The sequence below is a fragment of the Salvelinus namaycush genome, chromosome 23 (genome assembly GCF_016432855.1).
Source record: "Salvelinus namaycush isolate Seneca chromosome 23, SaNama_1.0, whole genome shotgun sequence".
Taxonomy (NCBI): domain Eukaryota; kingdom Metazoa; phylum Chordata; class Actinopteri; order Salmoniformes; family Salmonidae; genus Salvelinus; species Salvelinus namaycush.
Window position 1 is genome coordinate 39,369,543 of NC_052329.1, and position 20,435 is coordinate 39,389,977.

Consider the following 20,435-nt stretch of genomic DNA (forward strand, 5'->3'; position numbering starts at 1 on the left):
CTTTCGCTCAGGGCTAACAGATCCGAATCACCCAGGTTCCGATCAAGTAACCGTGCGTATCGGCTGTGGGAAAGAACTCCGCGAAAAGGGATGCCAGCCAGTGACGAGAGGCTTTGTGTGTGTGTGTGGGAGGGGGAGGGGGGGGGGGATAAACATGAGAGAAAGTGTGTTAATGTGCGCGAGGGGTGTGTGTCCTCAGGCAGGGGATATCCGTGTTCTCGTGTTATATGTGCACGCCGTCTGTAATTCAACTGGGCTCTGTTGTCGAATAATGTGTCCAGTGGCGACCCGTCATTCAGGGCAACGACAAAAAAAACTTGTGTTGCATGTTATTTTGACCTTAATACATGTCACATATCAGTTTGCAAACAATGTTTTAAAAAATAGCATTGAGTTAATAAAGCCGCATACAAACATGGTCTCTTTTTTTCTTTCTTGAGTAAGGCAGCTCCAAAATGCAGGTGTTTCAGCCTAGCTCAGCGCATTCTGTGGTAGTGGGGCAGCCAGCGGAAAATAAAGAGCGTAGGGGTTGGTAATGTTCTCTAGTTGCACCGTGATTTGCTCAGTGTTCTGGTACTCATTGGGACACTACCTCACCGCGACATCTACGAGGAGAGCTAGAAAGTTCAAGCCCCTTGGGTGCTGCCACAGATTTACATAAGAAGTGCCCATCCAAGAAGGCTCAAGGTCATTGGCCACAGATAAAATGACGTCAAATCATGTTATATATACCGTAGTTTAGATTGGACTGATCATGTCAACATCATACTTTCAAAATCTTAGCTAGCAAGCTAGCCTGTTGAGGACAGAGGGCGCTGTTTTCACTTTGGGGGAAAATCGTGCCCAATTTAAACGGCCTCGTACTCAATTCTTGCTCGTACAATATGCATATTATTATTACTATTGGATAGAAAACACTCTCTAGTTTCTAAAACCGTTTGAATTATATCTGTGAGTAAAACAGAACTCCTTTTGCAGCAAACTTCCTGACAGGAAGTGGAAAATCTGAAATCGATGCACTCTTCTAGGGGCTGCCTATTAAAGTCCTTGTTATTTATTAGTTTAGATGCACTTCATACGTCTTCCACTAGATGTCGACAAGCAGTGAGAGAAGAAATTGAGTGTGTAACTTGATCTGGACTCGAATCATAGCTCTTGGCATGACGTGTCACCAGTTTCCTGTTTTCTGGAGAGCGCGAGAAGGGACCTGGATTTGCCTTCTGATAAGCTGCCGTTATGGACGACTAATATCTCCGGCTTTGATTTTATTTGATACATGTGACAATATCATCGTAAAGTTTTTTTTTTCAATATAGTTTAATCAGATTATTGATTTTTTTTGTGAGTTTTCCCGTGTTCCGTTCTCTTCCGTTTGTTGACATGGAGAGATTCGCCCCACTTGACAAGTGTGCTTGCTAAATCGAGAGGGAAAAAGGCCGTTCTAAATCCAAACAACGATTGTTCCCGACAAAGGACCCCTTGTACAACATTCTGATGAAAGATCAGCAAAAGTAGGACCCATTTTATGATGCTATTTCATATATCTGTCGAACATGTGCTAGTCGTTTGCGCCCAGCTTTTGGGTACTCTCTTGCCATAACGTAAACTGCATATCTATATATCATAAATAATGAAGTTATTTTTAGAATTCTAACACGGCGATTGCATTAAGAACTAGTGTATCTATCATTTCCTATACAACATGTATTTTTTAGTTATGTTTAAGAATAGTCATTTGGTCAGAATATGTGTGTCAGAAAAAGTGTCAGAAAAATATCCGGACGTTGTGGGAAAAATATGCTACGTTAGCACAATGTATAACCACTGATTTCAGCTCTAAATATGCACATTTTCGAACAAAACATAAGTAACCTGATGTTATAGGACTGTCATCTGATGAAGCTTATCAAGGTTAGTCAAAAATTATATATCTTTTGCTGGTTTGTCACGATCGCTAACTTTTACTACTGGGGAATGGCTTGTGTTTCTGGCTATTGTGGTAAGCTAATATAACGCTATATTGTGTTTTCGCTGTAAAACACTTAAGAAATCGGAAATATTGGCTGGAATCACAAGATGCCTGTCTTTCATTTGCTGTACACCATGTATTTTTCAGAAATGTTTTATGATGAGTATTTAGGTATTTGACGTTGGTGTCTGTAATTATTCTGGCTGCTTTCGGTGCAATTTCTGATTGTAGCTGCAATGTAAACTATGATTTATACCTGAAATATGCACATTTTTCGAACAAATAACATTGAATTGAATAACATGTTATAAGACTGTCATCTGATGAAGTTGTTTGTTGGTTAGTTTGGTTGGTTCTTGGTTAGTTAGGTTGGCTTTGTGCATGCTACCTGTGCTGTGAAAAATGTCTGTCCTTTTTTGTATTTGGTGGTGAGCTAACATAAATATACGTGCTGTTTTCGCTGTAAAACATTTTAAAAATCGGACATGTTGGCTGGATTCACAAGATGTGTACCTTTCATTTGCTGTATTGGACTTGTTAATGTGTGAAAGTTAAATATTTCTAAAAAATATATTTTGAATTTCGCGCTCTGCCTTTTCAGTGGAATGTGGGAGGAGTTCCGCTAGCGGAACGCCAGAGTCAGACAGGCTAGACAAGCAGTCATCATTGTGAATCAAGTCGACAATCTACTGGCAAATCCTTTTCAATCCCTGTCATTTGAAGATAAATTCTAGATAAAACATATCAGTGTTCATCGGCCATTGGACATACACATAACACAACAAGTTGGTACTCGCAAATTCAACAATGAGTGGTTTGGAAGGGATCAGTGGCTAACTGTAAGCAATGCAAAGCAATCACTAGCCTGCTATTCGTTGGAGAGGGTGTGCGGTCCAAGTCTGGGTTTAAGGGTCTCTTTTCCAAGCTGAAAAGGATAAACATTCATATGCAACAACATGGGCCAGAAAAGATGGAATACATTGGCCATGCTGTCAATCCAGCATGACTTCTGCCGCCTTCAAAGCAACTGGAAACTCATAGCTGGAAAATCTCAGACTCAATTCAAGACAAATGGGAACTCGGGAAAAAACGAGCTCCGACTGGGAAATACGTTTTGAACGTTCATCCAACTCGGAATTCCAAGTCGGGAACTCGGGCCTCTTTCTAGAGCTCTGACCTGAAGATCACTGACGTCATGATTCAACCTTGTTTTTTTCTGAGTTCCCAGTTGTCCTGAAAGCACCATAAATCCAGAGAATCGCAGACTTTGATGACAAAGATTGATGACAAAATTTGTCCACAAGAAGGATCGCCTCTCCACCTTCCTGTTCAAGTGAGCATAGCACAAGGTGAGTCCAACAATGTCTTGTATGCTGCTGCATAAATTATATGATATGTCAGTAAGATATGTATACTGTAGCTAAAAAAGTAATACTACGTGTATGTTGTGTATTAAGCTGTTAGTAGCCCATGTGCCTCACCCAATTTGGTCCCCTTTCCCCTCATAACTTTATCCTATGCTTCTGACTTTGTGTGCAGGGAGACTACTGTAAGAACGGCTCATGTTCTGAATTATGTTGCTGTACATTTCAAAAGTGCTGAACAAATAGTTATATTGACTACATCCATTTTAGCTCGCTCATTAAAGTCTTAATCTAAATTACGGATTGCTTCTTATCCGCTAATTTTTCCATTATGCCATAGTTTGTACATCTCAATTGTCCGTAGAAACCACATTTGTTTAATTAAGCAAGTCAGCCATATCTTTTTTTACAAGGCAGTAAATGAGGCTGAATGAACTGTTTCGCTGCCAGACAAGGCTCCGCTGATAGCCAGGTGTAGCGGTGGTAAGGATTCACTCCATGGTGCTGAAACGAAACCTCTGCTGTTGGGACAGCTTTATGTAGGCAGTTTGCGGGCAACGTTGGTCACCGTTATAGTGCAATCAATGTATTGTTCAGTGTTGTGTTGTGCAGTGGCTTTGCTGGCGTGCATACATTTTTGTTGTTGTTGAGTTTTCCCCACCAAGATTTACATTCTAAAATCGCCACTGAATGTGCCTTATACCCTAGTTTCCGGCCTCGGTTAATCCGGTATAGATCAAAGCGCTGCTGTGCTGCTGTGCCAATTAAATAGGCTATCTGTCACAGCTTGCACTGTCAGTAACTGGTCGGCGAACTGAAAGAGTTTCTATGGGACTACCTCCGCGCAATTAGGGGAGCACGTATTATGGTAGTGGAGAATGAATTTACTCAGGCCTGTCTGCAAAACAAAGCGGAGAAAAAATACCCTGAAGTTTGTCGGTTAGATCGAATTTGAGTTTGAAGGGACCGCTTGCCATTGAGAGTGGACATACGGGTGGCTGAGCAAAGTATTTGGCGTTCATGCTGTGCTATTCTTACAAAGCCAGACCGCAGTTGATGATTGGCCGTTTTAAATCGTTTGATTATGCGTGTACACGCAAGGACATTACATCATTTCTCCCAGCTTTGACCGTCTAGTGTCTGTGTGTGTGACTGCTTATGCATGTTTACAATTATACATGCCTGGAAAACTACACACATTCCAGCGCTTCATTATACCGCCAACTATAAAGGGGTAGTTGCCATAGAGCCATACCAGAAGTTTAAAAAATGATTTCCTCTAAAACCTATAGCCTAGTTACAATAAACTATAACTAAACAACTCAACATTTCATATCACCACCTTCAATATTGAGCTTATATCCAATTTAATGAAGCATTTCATGCATTACTGCCTTGAATTTGTCCTCTGGTCTGACTTTACAATTAATGTCAATGTAAAGGTTTAATGATTTCCAAACAGACAAGAAAAGTATTATTTAAAAAATAATACAAACAATACAATAATAACCAAGTGTCTCGCTATCACATTTTGGTTAACATTCACAGTAATTTCACTAAACCTTGATTAAAAAAAGCAATTATCTTACTTGTGTATTATTATAATGTTATCTGCCTCAAGATAAACAATTATTTTTACATTTTGTCCAAGACAACCATTTCCCCCCATTTCATTTAGGCTATTGGCTTCACCCCATAGGACATTATGTCACACCGATGGAAAATACACAGCAGGCAGTCAAATTGTACATAATTAATGACACTTTCATAAGTTTTTGAACACTAAAAGTCCTTCAAAACATCCATTCTAAACATCCATAATAGGAAAGGGGGATACCTAGTCAGTTGTACAACTGAATGCCTTCAACTGAAATGTGTCTTCCGCATTTAACCCCACCCCTCTGAATCAGAGAGGTGCAGGGGGCTGCCTTAACCAACATCCACGTCTTCGGCGCCCGGGGAACAGTGAGTTAACTGCCTTGCTCAGGGGCAGAACGACAGATTTGTACCTTGTCAGCTCGGGGATTCAATCCAGCAACCTTTCGGTTACTGGCCCAATGCTCTAACCACTAGTGGATCCTCATTAAAGGATTTAAAGTGTAGCCTACTCGATTCCAGTTACAGGGCCACGAAAGAGTCCTGTATTGTTATTTTCCGTCACCACCTCCCTGGATCAGGAGTGGAGAATGTGTGTGCCTGCTGCCTCCCTTGGGTGTGGTAGACGTTTCTCAGGCTCCTGCACTGAAATCCAACCCGGATTTCCCTTTACCCAGGGTCACCATGATAGGCACAGAAACTACCTCAAATGGGCATACATTCGAATGATAAGCCTGTGCCAAAAAGCGAGAGTACACCCGTATGCATAGCAGTGCTGAGGCAGCATCAGCACCAAGACCCAAGCTCACTTGTTGGCCCTGAGTGGGAGGCCCCAATCTACCCACAGCTGAAGCAGCTTGAGAGGTGTTCTATTGGAGGGGTTTTGGAGTATAACGCACAACAGAGCCAACTACCACAGCCAGCACCCAATATCTGCCTGCACCATCACTGGAACCAGGCAAAATAACTAGATCGATCCGGAGCAATGTTCACCTGGAGCATTGTTCACCTGCCAAGAGTGAGAAACCAGGCGTGGGAGAATGAATACATAAATATTGCGCTCAGAACCATTTAAAATGATCAAACTGCAACAGGATACAAATAGGTCTAATGTAAACGAGTGTTATTTGATTAAAAATAAGTCTAAAAAATACATTCAATTTGTTTATTAATGGGTTATGTCCCATGGAGCCACAGCTATTTCCTCTGGTGTGACACGATCTTAATTTCACACCAAGGGGATAAAAGATGTCACTGTTGGAAATCTCAGGCTGTAGGGTCCATTTTGGGTCTTATTGTTAGCAGCACAGCCATCCATATGATTTCACCACAACATGTTTTCATTACTTTTTATACTTCAATTGTCCAAAAAAGTATTATTGTTTTTATATATACGTTCTAAAAGCTTCACACCAAATGACAAATACAGGTGCAATATTTTGCAAAATATTCCTGATAAAATATTAATGTGCTCCAGCCATGTCTTCCATACTTCTTTCTTGCAAGAGAACCCTCCCCAGCGCAATAGTGCCCAAATGCTGGCTTGCTGTTTAATCACAGAATTGTGTCACACACCTAGTGGATGTTGCTTTTAGGGACAAAATGTAATCAATCAGAACTATGAATAGACTTGGGAACTATTGTCTCTTGAAATACACTTCTGTGTTATCAATAAAATAATAGGTGAAGAGAACGTTATTCATTTTTTAAATTCATTTACAAAGTTCCACAACCTTACTTGGGACATTCACACCATTGGACTATTGTCACGTTTTGTTGAACATTTTTAGAAAACAAATAATACACTGCATGAATTCACTCATGACCAAGTAAAAAAAAAAAAAAAAAGCTTTGAGTATTATAGGCTATTACAATTGTAGCCAATTGAAGCTGTTATATTTGTGTTTGACATCATGGTCAAAAAAAAGGGGTGTAACGTCAACTACCCAAAGCATCTGGTTTCCTGTATTTGCATAAAGATAACATTGTATGGAGCCATCTTGACCTTGAATTAATTTTATATAAATGGATGAGAAGCATACGATGAAAGAGAGGTATAGGTTGCATCTTTCAGGCATTTTGGCACTGGTTTCCCTAAATATTTTCCGCTGTCCAACTAGTTCCTGTCCTCGCGTCCATTGGAACCAACACTACAGGACAATGTGTCCGCTTCATGTCTGAAATATAATGAGCCAATTTTGGTGACCCCGGTCCTCCCCCTCTCTTTCCCTCCTTTCTCTGTGAGAGCAGGGATGGACTTGTTGCCTATGTTGACGCCCCTGGCAACCAGTAGGCCTAGTGTCTCCGTTGCCCCGCACTGCAACGTGACCGGTGGACAGAACAGAGGGCTCTTGAAGCGTGCAGTGCTTATTAGCATAGAGCAGCAGTGACCTCGAGACGTGCTGAATTTCAATCATCCTCCCTCCCTCCAGAATGAAGCGATCTGCAGGTCGATTCTACATTATATTGGCACCTGGTGACGAGTGAAGGGCCTGTTGTTATCATCTACAATGGCAGATCAATGTACAGAGCGACTTGGTCGATAACTGCTTTGAATACCCGACATTAGTGGTTGGGTGGTTGGCGCCATCTGATGGTGACACATAAGTCATGAAAGATCATCAAGGGGCCCCAAACTATCCAGTATTTCTAACTGGTGACGTTTTAGGACATTTCATGGGCACAAATGAAGGATGTGTGTATATATAGGGTCCATGCATCACTGGAGGCTGTTTTCAACAGGATCTAGGCTATCTGTATAATAGGCCTAGTATAACCATTCAATAACCACATAGGCTACTTGACTTCAATCACAGTAGCCAGTTTACTGTTAAGTGTCAAAGCATGAGAACGGCCAGAGTGCTTTGAAGAGGGCTACAGCCCCAGATAGATTTACTCTGGATAGTGAGTGATGGCCAACCAGTGCTCCCCAATGACGCAGCAAGCCCCCTACACAGATGAGCAGTAGGCTTCGTGTGAAAGACCCTTCAAACAGGACAGGAGTAGCCTAGAATAAACACCCCTTAAACAAAAAAAAAGGTGATGTACTTAATTTAGGGTTAGCTTAAACTGTTATTGTCTTTGGAATGCTATTGATGTTCTAATCAATATATACGTAGATGTGCTTGGAGATGTCCCACGCAGACGGCGGATAAGTTGCCTCAGTTCCCCGGCTGAAAGGTCCCAGTGTAGTGAATGGTGAGTCATTAGGCATGTCGCCAAACACACACACACACACACAGACACAGTGCCCCAGCAGCTAAGGTCAGCGCTTTCTCAAGGCAAAATAAGGGAGTGTGGAAAGTCTTGGGAAACTGCAGAAGCATTTTGTGTACACTGTAGAGCTGACCTAAAGAAAATTATTCAGGGAACAGTAGAAGTCGACAACATGAGGCCCTTGTTTGCACTAGATACAGTTGATGGTACAGGCCTCTCCCTTCTTAAATCCAGTTGGAGAGGGGAAGGTTCTCCTTCTTGAATAGCAATTACTCTCCAATATCATTTTAAGAGCCTGTTCTGACTAAGCCTGTAGTGAACACGATGGGAGACAGGAGCTGGATTCAATCGCAGGGTGCTGCAGGTGTTAATTTGCAAAGGACCACAGGAGGAGGCAGGTAGCTGGATCCAGGGGCAGGCAGAAGGTCATACACAGTGTTCCAAAAAGGCAACAGTACAAGCAGGGAAAAGGCTAGTAACGTCATCCGGGAGATCAGGCAATAGGTTGATAACAGGAAATCCGATAGGCTAAAGTACAGGCAGGGAATAGGCAAAAGGTGTCGTTAGTGAGGTAGGCAAAAACTATCATTCACCGGAGGATTCAATTACGAGAAGCCCAGCGCTCCGAATAGAAGTACATCACCAAACAAACAATACCTCACAATGATGGGGTGCAAAGAACTGAACTAAATAGTGTGTGATAATGACATACAGGTGTGTGAACAGGTGATCAGAATTCAGGTGATTGGGATCTTAGAGAGTGAGTTTCGTACAGGGGATCTATGTGTTTGAGAGTGTGAGTTGGAAAGTGGGCTGGAAAGTGAGCTGCGTTCAGGGGATCTACGTGTTTGAGTGTGAGTTGGAAGCAGATGTTACAAAGCCAAGAGAAAATCATGGGTCCACCAATTCTAACTCATGAATAAACAAACTTAGGTAACTAGTATGATTCATAAACATAAATGTGTCATAAGCACAAGCAAAATAGTATGGTTGATGTTGTCTTGGAATGACCTCAAATTCAACCACAAGGACTTAAGACACTTCATGAACTACACACTTTTGAACACTTTTGTACAGACAGAGAACAGTGGAACATTTATAGTTTTGTGGGAGCAATGACGTCCTGGAAAGAACACAAATGATTTAGTGACAGTAGGACACCAGTAAAAAGCCAGTGACCACCAGAGTGCTAAAAAGACTCCCAAAAGCCCTTGTCTGGCTAGCTCCCAGTGCTATGAAATGACACCCTTTCCTTCTCTCCTATGTTTAATTAGGGGTGCACAGCAAAACTAAAGCATTGATTGGTAACTTTTGGCACGAAGAAACTAGAGGCCATGAGTAACTTGGTCAAAAAGAATGGAACCGAAAGGAAACTATTAACAATCCACTTTTTGACTATGTAACGCTAATGCTTAAAATAATCATAATGAATCATCGTCTCATTGACTAAAAGTCAGATTCAATCCAAATGTGGTCTTTGGACACACTAGTCCCTAAAGAGTTAGAAAAAAATGCTGATGCATTTAAAGATGGCCACACTATAGTGTGGTTTTGGAATAAGTGGTGGCAATTTTTGCATTTCGGTTTTCTGTAACCTCTTTTGACATCTATCCAACATAGATCTAGTTTTGTCCTGTGGAATAAATATTGTGGATCTAAATGTTTTTCCTCATAATCCTGGTCTATCAGACCATCATCTTATTATGTTTGAAATTGCAAAAAATGATCTGCTCAAGACCCCAAAAAAGGATTATCAAAAGCTGCGCTATAAATTCTCGGACAATCCAAAGATTGTTAGATGCCCTTCCAGACTCCTTCCACCTACCCAAAGACATCGGAGTACAAAAATCAGTTAACCATCTAACCGAGGATCTAAACTTAACCTTTCGTAATACCCTAGATGCAGTTGCACCTCTAAAAACAAAAACCATTTGTCACAAGAAACAAACTCCCGGGTATACAGAAAATACCTGAGCCCTGAAGCAAGCTTCCAGAAAATTGGAACTGAAATGGCGCTCCAACAAACTGGAAGTCTTCAGACTAGCTTGGAAAGACCGTACTGTGCAATATCGAAGAACCCTCACTGCTGCTCAATCAGCCTAATTTTCCAACCCGATTGAGGAGAATAAAAACAATCCAACAAATATTTTTGAAACTGTCGCAAAGCTAACTAAAAAGCAGCATTCTCCAAGTGAGGATGGCCTTCACTTCAGCAGTGATGAATTCATGAACTTCTTCGATGAAAAGATCATGATCATTAGAAAGCAAATTACATACTCTTTGAATATGATTTCTCAAAAACTCAGTTGTCCTGAGTCTGCATTGAACTGCCAGGACCAAGGATCAATGGAGACACTCAAGTTTTTATATCCTCTATCTCTCAACATGGTCACGAAAATAGTCATGGCCTCTAAACCTCCCAGCTGCTTACTGAACCCTATTCCAACTAAACAACTGAAAGAGCTACTTCCTGTGCTTAGCCCTCTTATGTTGAACATAATAAATGGCTTCCTATCCTATGTGTACCAAACTCACTGAAAGTGTCGGTAATTAAGCCTTTCCTGAAAAATGAAACGCTCCAGTCTGGTTTTAGACCCCATCATAGTACTGAGACAGCACTTTTGAAGGTGGTAAATTACCTTCTTCTGGAGTCAGACCAAGGCTCTGCATCTGTCCTCGTGCTCCTAGACCTTAGTGCCGGTTTTGACACCATCGATCTACACATTCTTTTGGAGAGATTGAAAACCCTAATTGGTCTACACGGACATGTTCTTGCCTGGTTTAGATTTTATCTGTCCGAAAGACATCAGTTCGTCTCTGTGGATGGTTTGTTTCGGTGTTCCTCAAGGTTCCGTTTTAGGACCACTATAGTTTTCACTATACAGTGGGGCAAAAAAGTATTTAGTCAGCCACCAATTGTACAAGTTCTCCCACTTAAAAAGATGAGAGAGGCCTGTAATTTTCATCATAGGTACACTTCAACTATGACAGACAAAATGAGGGAAAAAAATCCAGAAAATCACATTGTAGGATTTTTTATGAATTTATTTGCAAATTATGGTGGAAAATAAGTATTTGGTCAATAACAAAAGTTTATCTCAATACTTTGTTATATACCCTTTGTTGGCAATGACAGAGGTCAAACGTTTTCTGTAAGTCTTCACAAGGTTTTCACACACTGTTGCTGGTATTTTGGCCCATTCCTCCATGCAGATCTCCTCTAGAGCAGTGATGTTTTGGGGCTGTTGCTGGGCAACACGGACTTTCAACTCCCTCCGAAGATTTTCTATGGGGTTGAGATCTGGAGACTGGCTAGGCCACTCCAGGACCTTGAAATGCTTCTTACGAAGCCACTCCTTCGTTGCCCGGGCGGTGTGTTTGGGATCATTGTCATGCTGAAAGACCCAGCCACGTTTCATCTTCAATGCCCTTGCTGATGGAAGGAGGTTTTCACTCAAAATCTCATGATACATGTCCCCATTCATTCTTTCCTTTACACGGATCAGTCGTCCTGGTCCCTTTGCAGAAAAACAGCCCCAAAGCATGATGTTTCCACCCCCATGCTTCACAGTAGGTATGGTGTTCTTTGGATGCAACTCAGCATTCTTTGTCCTCCAAACACGACGAGTTGAGTTTTTACCAAAAAGTTCTATTTTGGTTTCATCTGACCATATGACATTCTCCCAATCTTCTTCTGGATCATCCAAATGCTCTCTAGCAAACTTCAGACATGTACTGGCTTAAGCAGGGGGACACGTCTGGCACTGCAGGATTTGAGTCCCTGGCGGCGTAGTGTTACTGATGGTAGGCTTTGTTACTTTGGTCCCAGCTCTCTGCAGGTCATTCACTAGGTCCCCCCGTGTGGTTCTGGGATTTTTGCTCACCGTTCTTGTGATCATTTTGACCCCATGGGGTGAGATCTTGCGTGGAGCCCCAGATCGAGGGAGATTATCAGTGGTCTTGTATGTCTTCCATTTCCTAATAATTGCTCCCACAGTTGATTTCTTCAAACCAAGCTGCTTACCTATTGCAGATTCAGTCTTCCCAGCCTGGTGCAGGTCTACAATTTTGTTTCTGGTGTCCTTTGACAGCTCTTTGGTCTTGGCCATAGTGGAGTTTGGAGTGTGACTGTTTGAGGTTGTGGACAGGTGTCTTTTATACTGATAACAAGTTCAAACAGGTGCCATTAATACAGGTAACGAGTGGAGGACAGAGGAGCCTCTTAAAGAAGAAGTTACAGGTCTGTGAGAGCCAGAAATCTTGCTTGTTTGTAGGTGACCAAATACTTATTTTCCACCATAATTTGCAAATAAATTCATAAAAAATCCTACAATGTGATTTTCTGGATTTTTTTTTCTCATTTTGTCTGTCATAGTTGAAGTGTACCTATGATGAAAATTACAGGCCTCTCTCATCTTTTTAAGTGGGAGAACTTGCACAATTGGTGGCTGACTAAATACTTTTTTGCCCCACTGTATATTCTATGTCAACTTTCACTGCGATGCAGACGACACACAACTGTACATGTCGATGAAACATGGTGAAATCCCAAAATTACCTACCCTGGAAGCCTGTGTTTCAGACATAAGGAAGTGGATGGCAACAAATGTTTTACTTTTAAACTCGGACAAAACAGAGATGCCAGTTCAAGGTCCCAAGGACGAGATCTGCTGTTTTATCTGACAATTAATCTTGATGGTTGTACAGTAATCTCAAATAAAACTGTGAAGGACCTTGGCGTTACTCTTGACCCTGATCTCTTTTGATGAACATCAAAAAAATATTTAAAGTTCCTCCACCTTGGCGCAGGACCATGGCATGTTTGAGACATTGAAGACTGCCGAAGAACCTCTTCCATAGCCTTCCCCAGTTGCGCCAGCTGGTCGTAGTATTGACGAAGTAGGCATCCCTGGAGTAGACGTGACAATTACATAGACTTGCTCCTACTTATCTCTCCAATTTGGTCCTGCCGTACATACATACATACACAATTGCTACCATCACAAGACAAAGGCCTCCTTATTGTTCCTAGAATTTCTTAGCAAACAGCTGGAGGCAGGGCTTTCTCCTATAGAGCTCCATTTTTATGTAATAGCCAGCCTATCCATGTGAGAGACGCAGACTCGGTCTCGACCTTTAAGTCTTTACTGAAGACTCATCTCTTCAGTAAGTCCTATAATTCAGTGTAGACTGGCCCACGGTTGCGAAGGTGAACGGCAAAGCACCGGAGTGATGAACCGCCCTTGCTGTCTCTGCCTGACTGGCTCCTCTCTCTCCACTGGGATTCTCTGCCTCTGACCCTATTATGGGGGCTGAGTCACTGGCTTACTAGTGCCGTCCCTAGGAGGGGTGTATCACGTCGTGCCAGGATTTATTTTGAAACAGCAGGTTAGATAAACTGGGACACCATTATTATATTCCTAATTGCACTCCAATGACAATTCAATTTTTGTGTGATTAGGAAACATCTATGGATTTCAGAAATGTATAGTGTTTTGGACAAATACAGTGCCTTTCGAAAGTATTCACACCCTTTGACGGTTTTGTTACAGCCTGAATAAAAAAAATATTAAATTTAAACGTTGTGTCACTGATCTACACACAATTGCCCATAATGTCCAAGCGGAATTTGTACTTGTGCTCCGATAAATTGTCCGATAAATTGCATGGATGAACTCTATTACAGAATTTGTATTTCTAAAAGTAGTCAGACCCTTTGCTATGAGACTCGAAATTGAGCTCGGGTGCATCCTGTTTCCGTTGATAACCCTTGAGATGTTTCTACAACTTGATTGGAGTCCATCTGTGGTAAATTCAATTGATTGGACATAATTTGGGAAGGCACACACCTGTCTATATAAGGTCCCACAGTTGACAGTGCATGTTAGAGAAAAAACCAAGCCATGCGGTTGAAGGAATTGTCCGTAGAGCTCAGAGACAGGGTTGTTTTGAGGCACAGATCTGGGGAAGGGTACCAAAGCATTTCTGCAGCATTGCAGGTTCCCAAGAACACAGTGGCCTGCATCATTCTTAAATGGAAGAAGTTTGGAACCACCAAAACGGGGTGCCGCCCAGCCAAACTGAGCGATCGGGGGAGAAGGGCCTTGGTCATGGAGGTGACCAAGAACCCGATGGTCACTCTGACAGAGCTCTAGAGTTCCTCTGTGGAGATGGGAGAACCTTCCAGAAGGACAACCATCTCTGCAGCACTCCACCAATCAGGCCTTTATGGTAGAGTGGCCAGACGGAAGACACTTCTCAGTAAAAGGCACATGACAGCCCGCTTGGAGTTTGCCAAAGTATATATATTTTAAACAATTTTTTTTACCTAAAAATGTGGGGCTCAAAACAGGTCTTGCCCTGCCCTGAATGACGGATCGCCACTGTCATTGAGTTCATCTGACTCTGTGTAAGTTTAAAAAAAAAGGGCTTAATGGCGAAGGTGCATAAAGACAGTGCAATTTGAAAAAGTAGATTGTGTTGATTTATAGGTTCAAGGCCCACCTGAACTCACAGGCACAATCAATGCTAAAGACATTCAAAGAGGAAATGTTTTAAATTAAATCTCCAAAACTTCTTTAAACAAATTGAGCACAAAAGGAAAATAGCATTGATGAAATGGGCCATCCAGACATTGTTGTCTGACTCATGGTAGAAATTAGATGAAACTACAGTGGGTGAGGCCAGACAGGGCAGGAAGTGAGTCCGTAATGATGATGAACGTGGTAGCACAGAGCCATTTGATTATGACACAATGCTCCAGAAAGAAAGAAATCTCATTACTTTATAGGTTATAATAATCAAATGGAAACGTTATCCCAAAATGTTTTAAATGATTGTAGAATTATCAAGGGGAGGGCACAAACTCAAGTTCTATCAAAAGTGCAGACAAGAGGCCAGATCAAAGTTTAGACTACAGTCCCACCAGTCCGCTTACTGCAACATGCTGGGAAAAGCATTATATTTCTGACTGCATGAGTTAGTTAGACACATAGAGGATGCAACATTGTATCTGTCCCATTATAGTGTCTGTAAGAACTTGGCCATCTCCATTTTGCAGTGGTGTAAAGTACTTAAGTAAAAATACTTTAAAGTACTACTTAAGTCGTTTTTTGGGGGTGTCTGTACTTTACTATTCATATTTTTGACAACTTTTACTTTTACTCCACTTCATTCCTAAAGAAAATAATGTACTTTTTACTCCTTACATTTTCCCTGACACCCAAAAGTACTCATTACATTTTGAATGCTCAGCAGGACAGGAACATTGTCAAATTCATGCACTTATCAAGAGAACATCCCTGGTCATCCCTACTGCCTCTGATCTGACGGACTCACTTCGTTTGTAAATGATGTCTGAGTGTTGAACTGTGCCCCTGGCGATCCATAAATAATTTAAAAAAACAAGAACATTGTGTCTTCTGGTTTGCTTAATATAAGGAATGTGAAATTATTTATGCTTTTACTTTGATACTTAAGTGCATTTAAAACCAAATACTTTTAGACTTTTACTCAAGTAGTATTTTACTGGGTGACTTTCACTTAAGTAATTTTCTTTTAAGGTATCTTACTTTTACTCAAGTATGAAAATTGGGTACTTTTTCCACCACTGCCATTTTGACTTCGTCAATTTTCTTCTACTTGTATGAGATGGTAAACAAACTGAAAGGGTGAACACTGCCACCTGGAGTGTGTTTGAACAGGTGTAAAGCCAAGGTTGGCGATTTACTGCCACCTGCAGTTATGGAAGGTTTGCTCATGAGTATAATTCATTGGCTGATCCATAGAGATGGAAAAAGGCCTCATTATGTCTGTGCCAGTATGGTGTCTGTGACAGCCTCAATGGCGCTGCCCATGCTATCTCCATTTTGAAGTAGTCCATTTTCTTCACGATTGACTGATCCTTCCTGATGACCCAGTTGGACATGTCACGGGGAGGGATCAGCCAATGAAGTTGGAAGTCTCATCCGGTTGACTACATAAAAAATGGTGGAAGCTCTCAATGGCGCTGCCCATATTAATACAGCCTTTTGGCCACAAGAGTCCTTGATCATTCTCTATGGGCGGATCCCTTCTGATGACCTCAATGGAATCATGTGATCCTTCCTTAACCCATAGGAAGTCCCACCCAGTTGACTACTTCAAAATGGTGAAAGTCCTCAATGGCACTGCCCATGCTGAAACGGGCTTTTGGGCCCTAGAGTCCTCTATCATTCAATGTGGTTAGACACTAGACTCCTGACACGCCATGGAAAACACTGATGAACACTGCCTTCATCGGGGTGTTAATCAAAACCATCATTGTGGTTTTGATACTGAAACACTGGTTCAGTATAAGATGTACATGAAGTTACAGTAGGCTGTTTGATAAAACATGTTTTTAAACTAGGCAAGTCAGCTAAGAACAAATTCTTATTTACAATGACGGCTTACCCCGGCCAAACCCTAACAACGCTGGGCTAATTGTGCCCGGCCATATTGGACTTCCAAATCACGCCCGGTTGTGATACAGCCTGGAATTGAACCAGGGTCTGTAGTGACACCTCTAGCACCGAGATGCAGTGCCTTAGACCCCTGCGCCACTCTGGAGCCCATCCCTATAGACATAATGATCTCTGGTCTAGAGATACTAGATGTGCAAAAACCCATATCTGGGGCCATATGTAACAAACATCTCGGAATCAGGTGCTGTATCCACAAAGCATATCAGAGTAGGAGTGCTGATATAGGATCTGTCATAGTCATCATGATCTAAAAGTTGTGGATAGGGGCCCAGGTCCCACTTCTCCATGTAATATTAATTGTGCTCTAGAAGGAAAGAGAGAAATCAGTAGACGGGTTGGCTAACATCACAAAAAAATGCGCTCATCGACAGGGCGACATGCTTTGTTCTGATTTTGAACGTTCAGCTTGCAACAATGATGAGACGCTGCCATGTGGGCAATCGTAGACTGCTTGTTTTATCTTGTTTGGAGGTGTTGAGACTGATTTCATGTCAATGCTAATATGGGAAAGAGTTGCTAGGTAACCCACAACTGTAACAATGTATTCGAGAGACAAGTGCTCATTGTGCAAATGTATTTATGTTTCCAATAAACATTGAGACTAAATATAGATTGTTGTCAAAAATCTAAGCCAACCTAGCCTGTTCTGCCCCCGAGTCACGCACGTGTCGGTTTTGTTGCTAAACAACCAGCCGGTCTATATAGCCCCCGGTGTCTCCCCGGACATAAAAGCAGAAATGTACACACAGCATTAGTCATTATAAAAAGCACACATTTTAATCAAACATAAAAGCTCCAGGTACAATGTCTGGACGAAACAGACCCTGGGTGCAATGCTTTTAAACAGGCAAACAATAAAAATATACTTACATACAAACGCCAGATTTTATCCTCAAGGAATGGGTGCAGAAAACTGACATACTTTAAAATGTTTCTTAACCTGGCTATGGATGTGCAAATGTCAGCTAACTATCCTCTATGTTGCCACCAAATCACTAAAACAATATAGTCCTTACACGTTATCGTTTGAGCCTGGTGTCAGCATTCCAATCATAACAATCCTGCCCTTGTCTTCTCTAAACCGCTGGTAACCTACCATCAGATACAAAGAAAGTCATCTCCAGTTATTCTAAATTAGTATGGGATCACAGGAAGGGCAGTAACAAGACAATTACAAGAAGAAAAAAAATCTATGCTGAACTTCATAACTAAGAGGGTAAAAAGACTTGCTCTCCTATAGGCATCGGTGATGAAGGGGATCGTCCAATCACCACTCCTTACCTTCTGGTGGAGGCTGAAAGAATTCTTATGTCATAATCTGTAAGCAGAGCAGGGAGCAGCACATAAATGTGTAAGGGAGCCTATAGATGTGTCTTGGGAGAGGAGCTTGGGGGGAGGGGAGCTGTATCGCATTGTGATTTCTTAGCGAAAGACAGGTTAGTAGTCGGCTCTGTGCTGGCATAGTTTAAGGGGGAAGAGAGGTCTCTGTGTGTGTGTGTGTGTGTGTGTGTGATTATAAACCACTCAAGAGCTCTCTGGTGTGTTATTTCTTGGCGAAAGAGATCTTCATGGCGTTGGTCTGAGTGATCTTGAAGCCCTGTAGTGCCTCCCTGGCCGCTCCAGCCTGCACGTCATTATCAAACTCCACAAAGGCAATGTCGTGGCGACCAGGCACCAGGCGCACCTCTTTGAACCCAGGGAACCTGAAGTGGGAAAACAATCAACATCAGGAGAGCTTCGGGGCAGACTTGTTAAAGACATCAAGGGTCTATACTTGTCGACATGTTCAATCTCACCATACACAAACACTAGTTAAGATAACCACTATATTGGAAACTGGAACAGATATGTTCCAATACTACAGAACATGGAGGAATAAACATTACATTTTTCACATTGCACCAAGGAGTATAGGAGAAGGGGAGAATAAAATGAAGAGGTACTAACTGGTTGAAGAGCATAGACAGCATGAGCTCGTTGGTCTCCTCTGGGAGGTTGGTGAGGAAAAGGATGTGGTTGGGAGGGTTTTCTGCAACCTGGAGGTATGGAAGATTACATTTATTAATATAAAAATAAAAAATTAAGTTACAGAGCGAGATTATACAGTCAGACGAATGACAAGCAAACGCAAAATTACAATGTGCCACCAAACAGACCTGCTGCGTAGTTATTGGCTCAGCGCCGTCTGGGTTTGGCTGTGGTTGGCCGTCATTGTAAATAACAATTTGTTCTTAACTGACTTGACTAGTTCAATAAAAGGTTCAATAAAGAAAAAGATATAAACGAACACTGATAAACAAACATGATCCATACCTGGGCGTGGGGCATTTGCCCGGGCATCATCCCACCCGGAGGCATGGCACCAGGGAGCATCCCCCCAGGGCCCATCCCTGGAGGTGGCATCATGCCTGGCGGGGGCATGTAGGGGGGCTGCCCTGGCATTGGCATCATACGAGGAGCTCCGCTCATGGGTGGCATTCCCTTCAGAAGACCAAGAATGTTCAATGAAAAAAAATCAGCCGCACTATCATTTAGCGATACACGTGGAATAACACACAATCCGCCATTTTAGATAGACATGTCTTAAAAGGAAACAATGACTAACAGTGGCATTGTGGATACAAACGTGGTTGTGTGTCTTCAGGCTCTCAGTACAACACTTACGGGCATGGGTGTTGGAACTCCAGGGCCCATGGGTACTACAGGGGTCCCTGGCACACCCTTTTTGGCCCCTGCAGCCTCTGGGCCCTTGACCTTGGCCCTCTTCTCCTTCTTACGGTCACGCTCCACGTAGGTGCCCTTCATTTTAGCGATGATGTCAGAGTCCCCCTTGGCGTACCCAATACGCTGCCAGGAGAAAGAGGAACAGTTGATGACAACAGGACTATTTACAGGAATGCATATTAGAGAATCATCATTATCTAGCTAAACATGTGTCAGGCAAAAGCTAGCTGATGTGTACCAAGATGTTAATTGGCAGTAGCTTACCATAGGTTTGTCATAGAATGGGAACCCCTGCATGGAACGCAGGGCATTGGAGGCGCTGTTGACCTCCTTGAAGATGACAAAGGCCTGACCCCTCATCTTCAGGGAGCGGGCAACCAAAATGTCCAGGATTTGACCAAACTGAGAGAAGATTGCGTACAACGACTTCTTCAGTTCTGGGTGACAAAGGGTACAAACAATACATGTTTAGGCAAGGAGCCATTGGCATGGTTGATGAGTAAACACAAACATGAGAGCAAAATCGAAGGGGGTAGCCAGCTTTAAGCTCTAACCATCTTTTTTAATCTTCTCGTTCAGGTTGTTGATGTATATGGTGTGGTTGAGGCGCATATCCGGAGCAGCCATCTTCTGTGAAATAAAACAGGTCAGTGTTAGCGCCCTTATTGCCTCCAGTCTGCAAGTAACGTTAGCTAGATGTAGAATAAGTTGGTAGCTAACTTGCAAATTAGAAAATATGTGAAATAGACAAAAACATAACAATTAAGAAGTTGTATTTACCTTTCAGTACTGGGATGCACAATGTAATCGGCCTCAAAAGAAATTAATGAAACTAGCTACACGCGTAGCCAACGCTCTACCACTGGAGCCAGAAACACTTAATTTGTTTTGTGCTGGAGCATGCTAGCTAACGTAGCAGACACAGAAACCCTTGATAGCTAACAAAGCCGACTATTTTGATTGGCTGGTGTAATTTCCGGATCCTGTCAAGAACAGCTTTTCATTGGATTATTTTAGCCACCCCCTTAACATCATTGGATATGTAGTGCTACATTTCAGACG

At 42.2% G+C, this 20,435-nt stretch overlaps 1 protein-coding gene across 2 annotated transcripts; it reads right to left on the reverse strand.

Annotated features, from left to right (window-relative positions):
• Positions 1-17,400: 17,400 nt before the first annotated feature.
• On the reverse strand, positions 17,401-20,290 carry LOC120018825 (U1 small nuclear ribonucleoprotein A-like). Of its 2 annotated transcripts, none has more exons than XM_038962041.1 (7): positions 20,154-20,290; positions 19,928-20,000; positions 19,638-19,810; positions 19,314-19,496; positions 18,963-19,130; positions 18,597-18,685; positions 17,401-18,352 (listed from the first exon to the last, which is right to left on the reverse strand). In XM_038962041.1, exons 2-7 carry the CDS (start codon positions 19,998-20,000, stop codon positions 18,193-18,195), a joined length of 846 nt encoding a protein of 281 aa, XP_038817969.1. In that variant the 5' UTR covers positions 20,154-20,290; the 3' UTR covers positions 17,401-18,192. The 2 variants fall into 2 exon arrangements, with proteins under 2 accessions (XP_038817969.1, XP_038817968.1); XM_038962040.1 differs by having other exon boundaries at positions 19,928-20,003; positions 20,154-20,289.
• Positions 20,291-20,435: the final 145 nt, after the last annotated feature.